This window comes from Mus caroli, chromosome 12, assembly GCF_900094665.2.
Source record: "Mus caroli chromosome 12, CAROLI_EIJ_v1.1, whole genome shotgun sequence".
NCBI classification, from domain to species: Eukaryota; Metazoa; Chordata; class Mammalia; order Rodentia; family Muridae; genus Mus; species Mus caroli.
In genome coordinates this window covers 113,756,242-113,766,341 of record NC_034581.1, presented here as the reverse complement: position 1 = coordinate 113,766,341, position 10,100 = coordinate 113,756,242, and the positions used below count along the sequence as shown (strand labels likewise).

Genomic DNA, 10,100 nt, shown 5'->3' with positions numbered 1-10,100 from the left:
TATATATATATATATATATATATATATATATATATATATATATATTAGGTGGCTAGAGGGTGGGGAGAGGGGAACCATTGCCTTGTAAGGATGAGGGCCAGATTCCAGATCCCCACCAGTGTGGTGGTCCCTCTGTGATTCCACATTCCCATTAGTGTGTCAGATCCCTATAATTTCAGATCCCCCCACCCCCCCAGTGTGAGGGACTCCTGTAATTCCAGATTGTCGCCAGTAGAGGGCTATAATTCGGGATTCCCACTAGTGTAGGGGATAATTTCAGAAGAGACAAAATCTCCAGTACATACTGCCCAACTAGACTAACCATTAGTGCTCTCTGGGTTCAACTGAGAGACCCTGCCTCAATGAATAAGATAGAGAATGATCAAAAAAGACTCTCAATGTCAACCTTGGACCTCCACATTTACAAGCACACAGGTATACACACAACACATATATATACACACTTACACACATATATACACACACATGCACCACATATACACATATACCATACATACCATACACACACACACACACATGCACACACATGGAAGGAAGAAAGAAGGGGGTGGGGAGAGGAAAAAAGGAAGGAAGGAAGGAAGCAAGCAAGCAAGCAAGCTTGAGAAGCAACACAGCACAATAGCTGAAGAATGAGCTCCTGTCACTGCTAGCTGACTCTGTAAATTCACACTTTCAGGACCTGGGATAAGTGTCTTAAATTATCTATGCTTCTATTTCCTAATCCCTAACACGGGGAGGCATGCAGTAATTGGTTAACTAATTATTTTAAGTACTAAACGAGCTAATTCTCACAAGTATTGAGAGTCACTTTTGCATAAGTGGAGAGATAGCTTAGTGGGTAAAAGCACTAGATGTTCCTGCAAAGGACCCAGGTTCAGCTCCCAGGACTCACATAATAGTTGATAACCATCCACAACTCTAATTTCACCAGGCAGTGGTGAAATTAATCACAGCACTTCGGCAGCAGAGGCACGTGGATATGTAGATTGTAGTCCATCCTGATCTATGTAGTTCCAGGAGAGGCAGGGCTACACAGAGAAACTCCATCTCAAAACAAAACAACAACAAAAACAAAAACCCTCGCCAGTTCCATGCAATCAATGACCTTCATGACACCAGACACAAATATACATACATTCAGGCAAAAAAAAATCCATAAATAAATAAATCTAAAAAAAAAATCAATCAAGTACAGATGCAGTTTTTAGAGTATCTTATATTTGTACCTTGACTAACTTATACATGTATACAATGTATCTTGATCTCTGACCTACCCCCAACTTCTCCAATCTACTCTCCTACAACATCCCCCTTCCACCTTCACAGACTATCTTTTCTTTTGTCTTTTTTCTTTTTGTTTTTGTAAGTCACTGAGTCCAATCAATGCTGCCTGCTGGGAAATTGATTGATCTTGGCTTGTTCTTGCTCATGTGATCATGGCTGTGGTGAGTCAGTGGGTACAGTGACTATGTCACGTCCAGAAGGCGTGTTTCACAGCACTCATCCTCAGCCTCGGCCTTATACCCACTATGTTCCTTGAGCCTTGAGGTGTCCAAGTTAGCAATAAGTCACTTTTTCTTGGCACTTTAGCCAAATGTCAGTGTCTTCATTAACTGCCACTCACTGCAGAAGGTAGCTTCTCTGGACAAGATTGAGATTAGCACTAATGAATATGTATAATTAGAAGACAATTTGACATGTTCATTTAACAATACAACATATTTTCCCTCCTAGGACTCATGACCTTCTAAAAATCCATGAACTTTGACCATGTTTACAGTCGTGTAACTTACAGTTAGACATCAATTTCCTCCTGTGTCCAGATTTAAGAAGAAAGCAGTTGCCCCAGTAACCTTCATGCCACTATTGCATTGCCTTGCCTGGTAGGTCAGTGTTGTAGTACTCAGAGTCCAATGCTGAGTAAGACGACGCTGACTTTACTCTTCCAGCTTCCCATACAGTCTCCCAGCTCTTGGAAAGCAGGAAGTTCTCAGGTCAGTCTCAGCTTGGCTTACAATCAAAATGTGTTTTCTCTTCAACAACAGGGTCCTACCAACTCTCTAGTCCTGGTGAGCAGCTAACAGCAATGACAACAGCCTGTCTTGTGTTGGAGGCCTCCTTAAGTTGTAAGGTATCCGAGGCCTGGCACTAAGGTTTGCATTTACTCATACTGGGTACTTATTAAAACATTTAATACTCCCACCATTCTCATTATTCTTTTGTCTAGCAAGCTCATTAGAAAAAATGGATTGTCTTTGACCAGTAATAGAACTTTTCCTTAGAAAACTTTACTATAAGAACTGGTCAAATTCTATTTTAAATTTTCCACAGAGTAACTCCTGAAGAAGAAGAAAAAAAGAGATAACCAAATAAGAGATTTCTTCCATGGTAGAAAAATAACAGAAAGGAGGATGATAGCATAGGAGTGTATGACTACAGATGACAATGGCAAGTCAGCCTGGCTAAAATTCACTGTACCTTTGTAACTCATTAACTGCTCTTCAGATTAGTGAAGAATCACAGCATCCCTGGAATGTGGTCCTGTGCACAAGCTCCTTGTCCACCTGTTCTTCTCTCACCTGAGCGCCCATCATCTTGCGCAAGCTCCCTACACTAGAAGTGACATCTAGTAAAATCACAGATCTACTCTCTCACTCCTGAAGAATACAGCTTGGGTGTCTCACTAAAATTACCCTCATCTTTCTGAATTACAAAAGAAAAACTAGTTACAGTGCAATCTCACTTAGAATTGAACACTAATCTATATTTTAACAATTTATTCTCATGAAACACCAACAAACACCCATTGTGCATTGAAATCTTATTCTGGATTGGCTATGGCTGTGGGCTCTAGAAAGTATTACTGTTTCTTAAGTTCTGTCTCAGGTCTTGGCCACACACACACATAAGCTTTAAAGTGACACAACAAAATACCTTTGTATTCTTTCCCTTTGAGTGATTTGGGGGGGGTGTGCATAAATGTGTGCATGCATACATGTGTGTGCGTATATATGTGTATGTATATGTGTATGTGCACAGATGAGTGCGTGTGTATATATATACATGAATGCATGTGTGTTTGTACATGTGTGCATGTTTGTGTTTGTATTGTGTACATGTATGTGTGCATGTATATGTGTGCAGGCATATGTGAGTGTATATGTGTATGCTCTGTATGTGTGCATGTATGTGTGCATGAGTGTGTATGTGTGTGCAATGTGTGTGTGCATATGTGTATATGTTTGTATATACTCACATGTGTGTATGAAAGCACCATTCACCTTGTAAGCTTGTGTGTGTGTGTGTGTGTGTAAGAGTCTCTAACTAGCCTACATCTCACCAAGTATGCTAAACTTTGTAGCCAGCAAGCCAAAAGGATCAATCTATGTCTATCTATCTGTCCACATCCTCACCCTCCAGCTGCTTTCTTACCCCATCTCCCAACTCACACTGCAGCACCCCTTCCTCTCTTCTCCAGCACTAGGATGCCAAGTGCAGTCCACCATGCCCAGCTTTTTAAAAACTTGAGTCCTGGGAACCAAACCCAGGTCCTTGTGTTTGCTGGACAAGCACTTTGGCAGCTGAGCTGTCTCCCTATCCCTGCCTTTGTATTTTTAAGGCATCAGCATGTACACTCTTCCTTTAAGGAACTATTATGACAGCATGCACATTCTTCATTGAAGGATATTAAAAAGGTCGATGAACAAATGGAATCAAGGACATGTTCCACTGCAGGAAATGCCAGCTCTGGTTCTCTGTGTGATGTGAATAGTGCCAAGGCCCCCTGCACTGACCAGCCGGAGGAAGCCGTACACCATCAAAAGGTAATGCTTGCATACATGTTCTCTAATTAATCCTTATAAAATTTAGAATTGACTTACAGTAGAATAGTACAGTACCACTAAGTTCACAAAGCATTTGCTCTCACTTCTCTGTGACACTAATGGGGACATCTAATGGACTGCATTTATGTCAAAAAGGTCCTTGTTGGGGAGGAAAATTTTTTCATGAAAACATGCTGTTCCTTCCTATAAAGAAAACTATGGGTTAAAACAGAAGCTTGAAGCACCACTCCAGTCACCCCAGGGCCACCACCATCTTAATTTGGGTTAGGATGTTATAGATCTGATTAACCTGAGCTCAAGTCCCACACCCACATGGTAGGATAGAATAGACTCTTACAAGTTGTCCTCTAACCAACACATGTACCCAGTGGCATGTGCATATGTACACACACACACACTTTTTATTAATATAAAAACATTGAATTTATGTGAGAATACCTAGTAGAAAATCTTTGTGACTTTAAGATTTCCTAGCTATAATTTCAAAAAACACACTGATAAGAAAAAATAATGACAAATCAGACATTATTAGAGTGAAGAACATTGCCATTTATAAAACAGATTTAAGCAACAGAATAAACCATAGAGTGAAAGTATTTGTAAACCACATATCTGCTGTAGTCCTTGAGTCAGGCTATATTAAAAACTCCCAAAGCTCTGAAAAAAAAATTAGCAGCACACCAACTACAAAGTGAGAGAAAAGAGTGAAGATACAGAAACATGACATCATGACATCAACATGAGTTTCAAGGGTAGGCATAGGTTGAAGGAGCTGGCCTGGCAACTGAGAAGCTGGAGAGAAAGGGCTTGCAAAAGGCAGGCGAACCTTCTGGGGAAGCAACTATATTAACTATGGCACTATGTTAATAGTTTCATGAATAGCTGCTTCCAAGCTCCCTAATTATTCATGTGTGTGCAATTGCCTTTGTACAAATCATAACTTAATAAACTTCTAAAATAATCAAATGAAATTTAAAATTCTTTAGGAGATTTTTAACTTCATCAGATTGGTTTGTGCTTCTATAGAAAATGCCTATTTCATATTTCTACATCAGATTGTCTTTAAACATTCTTTAATCTGTAAGTCTCATGACATTGCTCATGATTTTACTGGGATTTTAATTGTTAACACTATTTAAATAAATAGTACTTCTTTTTTTTTTTTTTTTTTTTTGTCTGAAGCCAAAATTTAACTTTCTTTTTTTTTAACTTTATTTTTTTACACTCCAGATTTTGTTCCCCTCCCAGTCCACCCTCCAACTGTTCCACATCCCATACCTCCTCCCCATCCCTCCTACCTCTACAAGGATGTCCCCAACCCTGCCCCACCAGACCTCTAAATTCCCTGGGGCCTCCAGTCTCTTGAGGATTAGGTGCATCTTCTCTGAAACCGCTGGAGAGCTGGCTCAGCGGTTAAGAGCTGTCAGAGCTATTGCTGCTGCTCTTTCAGGAAATTCATGTTCGGTTCCCAGCACCCATGTCTGGCCACTCAAAATCATCTCTCTTCTGGCCTTAGAGGCCAGAATAAATGATAAATATAATTAAATACAAATAAATGATTAAACAGTACCTTAAAAAAAACTGGGCTTTTTAAATCCATAGGGACACACACACACACACACCTTTTAAAATTGACTCACAACTGTATATGAGAGCATCATAACTGAATGCTGGGATCACAAAAGTAGAAGAACCGACAACAGTAAAATGTTTCTGAATGCACGACAGCTAAACATTAACTCAATATCAAACACTGGGTGAGCATAGCAGTGTTCCTGGTTATCTCATCTGTACTGCAGTGGAAACCATCCCTGCAGAGTATGAGCACACAGCCTGAACCCCTTACAGGAGGCTAAAAATTCTAGTAAAGCATTGACCTGTGCTTTCTCTGCTGATTTCCTGCCTAAACTTTATCCTGGCCTTAAGTGTGATATTCAATCTGACAAGAGTAAGAAAAATTAAGGTTATGATTTCATGTGTTCTTAGCTACCTGAACCAGTGACCCACTGTGTGATTTCTTTTTAAATTTGTTATTATTCTACTTTGTATGTGTATGTCTGTTTTTTTCTTTTTTGTGCATCATGTGTGTACAGTGCCTGAGAAATTAGTGGGGGACATCAGGAGCCCTGGGACTGGAGTTACAGGTTATGGGCTTCCATGTAGGTGCTGGGAATCAAATCCTGGTTCTCAACTACTGAGCCACCTCTCCAGCCCCATTTTGTACTTCAACTAAGTAAAATTCCAAAAACTAATGTCATACAAATCATCACTTTGATGTAAGATTCTTTTCAGAGTCATCATCAGTAATAACAGTGGTAAATTTTTCTAAGAAAAATACAATTGTACACTGCCATTTGTTATATTTGATAGGTTCCAGTGCACTTCTGTATCTCCTGCCTCTGCATTCCGTAATACCCTCAGACTGATGTTGTTTCCTTTGCAGACAAGTCTTCCTGAAGTTTCACTATTAAAAATATTTAAATTAAGCAAGTCTGAATGGCCTTTTGTGGTTCTGGGAACACTGGCTTCTGCTTTAAATGGATCTGTTCATCCAGTATTTTCCATCATCTTTGGAAAATTAGTCACTGTAAGTAAAATTCATTTGTTTATGTTTTTAACAACTTAAATTAAGCATAATCTGAGAGCACAGAGCTGTATTGTATTGATCAGCAAAACGGGAACCAGAACTTTCAGTGGGTCATCCCCAGGGCAGAGTCCATGGTAGGAAAGATAGCTCCTGAACCCAGGAGATGGACCATGTCTTTTATGTAATGTTCAGCTGGGTCTTGTTGACTGGGTGATCTGTAAAGAAATTGCTTTGTTTTTTAATTCTGACTCCAGTGTTGTATCAGCATTCCTAAGCACTGAAGCAATAAAAGAGACAGATACAGCTAGCTCCTCTCTTCCCAACCTGTCCAAACAATGACAAAGTTTTATTACCTGCCAGCTCAGGGAGAGGGAATATGAGTTTGGGATTGTGCCAGAGCCCTTGAAGAGTTGACTAGTTTGGGATCTTACTAGACCAACACTGACTTCAGCACTCCTGTGCACAGCTGCATCCCATGCCAATGTGTAGGTCTAATGCCTAGCTTTAGGAACAACTTCTAGGGGCACATCAAATGTCTCACGTTAGGAAAATATTAAGAAATGTGTTATTAGAAGTTATTAGAAATAATAATTCAAACTGTTGATCTAATTGAAAAAAATACTATAAGCTGTCTCTCTGGGTATAAGTGCTTGCCACACAAGTTTGACAACCTGAATTTGATCCCCAGAACGCAAATAAAAAGCCAAATGTAATGTACATCTGTACTCTATGGCAAGATGGGAGACAGAGACAAAGCATAGGCAAGAAGCATATGGAGGGCAGACTAGAACATGCAGTACATCAGAAATAGGACGTGCTCTGCCTCAATAAGGTGGAAGACAAGAAAGAATCCATTACCAAAGTTGACCTCTGACCTATACACAAATAGTCCAGTTCACACCTACACATTCAAAGAAGGAAGGGAGAGAGGGAGGAAGGATGGGAGAGAATTCAAATAATAATAAAAAAGGGAAATGTACTATGATACATTTGTCTGACATATTTACCAAGCAAATGCAGGCAATTAAAAGTAAGTTTATTTTACCATATGTATTAAAAGTAGACAAGGGAATAATAGTTATTGTTTTATTTTGTTTGTTTGCCCAGAAATGCATAGCTTTTTCTTTACCTTGTGCAATTCCTGTAGAAAATCCTGATATATATAGATGTTTTAAGAGAGGTTGGTTTTGTTTTCTGTTTACACTTTCCTCCAAGCTTCTGAAGGAAATTCTGTTCCTTCTCAGATGTTTGAAGATAAAAATAAAGCTACATTAAAACAGGATGCAGAGCTCTACTCCATGATGTTAGTCGTCTTGGGCATAGTAGCTCTTGTCACCTACTTGATGCAGGTAAACCTTTAATTGACTAATCAGCCCTGGGCAGGGTTACATGTTTACATTATCTTCTCTGTTCCAATTAAAAACATTCATAACTGAATGATACAAAGAGATTTAAGAATAAGTGTAGAATGTTTTGTTTGTATCCTAGGGATTGTTTTATGGCAGAGCAGAGGAAAATTTAGCCATGAGATTAAGACACTCAGCATTCAAAGCAATGCTCTACCAGGTCAGTAACTGGAGTGGAATTTTTCTTCTTTTAATTTAGATTTGCTGTCAAACATTCTAACCTTTCATTCTTTCTCATTTCTTGACATAGTCTTTATATCAGATCATTGAAAAGCATAGTTTTGTTATTGTTCTAGGCAGCAAAAATCTACCATTAGAATTCTTATGAGCATATTCTTCTAATAAACGCATATCCTGGGTCTGGAGAAATAGTTCAACAATTAAGAATGCATACTGCTCTTCTAATAAACCTGAGTTCAGTTCCCAGAATCCACATCAGGTGGCTCACAACCACCTTTAATTTTGACTCTAAAGACTGTGAACATCTCTGGTTTCTGAAAGAACTGCACTCAAATGCACATACCCATGTACACACATACACACACACATGAGAGAGAGAGAGAGAGAGTTAAAGTTTTAAAAATCCAAATTATGAAGCTTCAAAATAAGAGGTTTCAGATCTACTAGTATTCGTTGCATTCATCTTCTCTTTGATGCACAATGTTATTTCAGGGGATGAAAAAGAAAGATCACATGTTAAAACTGAAAAGGAGAGTCTCGAACTCTGGCATCCCAGAATACCCTTGCAGGACTCACTAATGTCCTAAGGTCTCATCCATGAGCCAGAGAAGGTTTTTCTCTTCTCATTCAAAAGATCTCCCAGGCTCTCAGCTGCTGTGGAGAAAGTCGCCAATCACATAACATTTGTGTGCCTGGGGTCACACTCCTGCAAATGGCCAGTGGCTCTTGGAAATAGCTGAACTAGGTGGGTCAAGTTCTAATCTCCCACCAGGGCAAGTCTCGCATCTGAGGTAGATGGGGTTCTCCTAAGGGCCCACAATCATTGAGCCTTGCTTCACCTTCTATCAGCAGAGCTGGTAGGAAAAGTATCCTGCCTGTCAATTGTTTTTCAGAAACAAAATTACTATCGTTCCAGGGCAGTTGTCAAAATCAGTTTTTACATCTTTCTAGCAGTCTTGAGGCTACCATGCAATGAATTCTGTGGCCCATGTTCTGCAGCACACAGCTTCCAGCAGTGGGTGCCATAATGTTCTATGTGCAGAAGTCCTGGCTCAGAGCTTTCCCCACAATAGAAATATCCTCTAATCTAAAACAATTAAAAAAAAAATAGAAGTAATCCCTGCATGTAATTCTCGGTAAATTTCTATTTCTTTACTTATTAACACCTTATGTCTCCACCTCAAATCTTAATTAATGTGAGACAGTAATTAACTAAAACTATAATTCACACCTTCTAACTTACCATTTCTCTCTTCATGAATTCATGTTTTCCCTAGTTCAGATCTATTTATGTCCATAGAAATTTTAACTGCTTCCTGAATTATCTTAGTATTTAACACAGAAAAAAAAGTAGATTTTTATGTTTTCTCTGTTTTGGACTTCCCCTCTGTTCAGAGAATGTTTTCTAAAGATTTATTATTTTATTTTTAATTATTAGTATGCATATATGTCCATGTGGGTATGTGCTCATGGATGCAGGTAATAAAGAAGGCCAGAGGCTTCAGGTCTCCTAGAGCTAGAGTTAGAGGCTGTTGAGCTGCCTGACTCAACACTAGGAACCTAAGTTGGGTCCTCTGGAAGAGCAGCAAGTGTTCTTAACCACTGAGCCATCTCTCCAGACCCTGTTCACAAAATGTTTTAAGAGGAAGAGCCTCAGGATCCTGATCTGCTTTAATGTCCAGAGCGGCTGTCAAGTGCTCTGGTGGTTGATGGCACACAGACCCTTCTCTAGCTTTAACTACGTGAAGACCACCAGCACAGTAACACGTCTAAACAAGGACTTATTACTCTCCAGGCCATTCGTTCTGTCCTTCAAAACCATGAAAGCTAAACAAAGAATCCGTGTGTTGCTTAACCAACTTCATTCAGTTCCACTATAATTTCGCTCAGTCCCTCTCAACAGGTCTTTTTGGTTTTGTTTTTTCTGTTTGTTCTTTAGAATTCTTCTTGCCTCTTATATTTGCTTTTTTTTTTTTTTTTTTTTTTTTTTTTGGTGGGGGGGGGGGGGTAGCAGTTTTAGTCTTTTTTTTGTAAGTGACTTCACAGTGTTGCTTTGTCTAT

The 10,100-nt window shown here is 39.3% G+C and overlaps 1 protein-coding gene across 1 annotated transcript in view; it reads left to right on the top strand.

Moving 5' to 3' along the window:
* Abcb5 (ATP binding cassette subfamily B member 5) overlaps positions 1-10,100 on the top strand; it is a 94,711-nt gene that overhangs the window by 48,017 nt on the left and 36,594 nt on the right. Inside the window, exons 16-19 of the mRNA XM_021179221.1 lie at positions 3,705-3,845; positions 6,310-6,453; positions 7,698-7,802; positions 7,942-8,019. Coding sequence (XP_021034880.1) covers positions 3,705-3,845; positions 6,310-6,453; positions 7,698-7,802; positions 7,942-8,019 — 468 coding nt within the window. The remainder of the gene's footprint in view (positions 1-3,704; positions 3,846-6,309; positions 6,454-7,697; positions 7,803-7,941; positions 8,020-10,100) is intronic.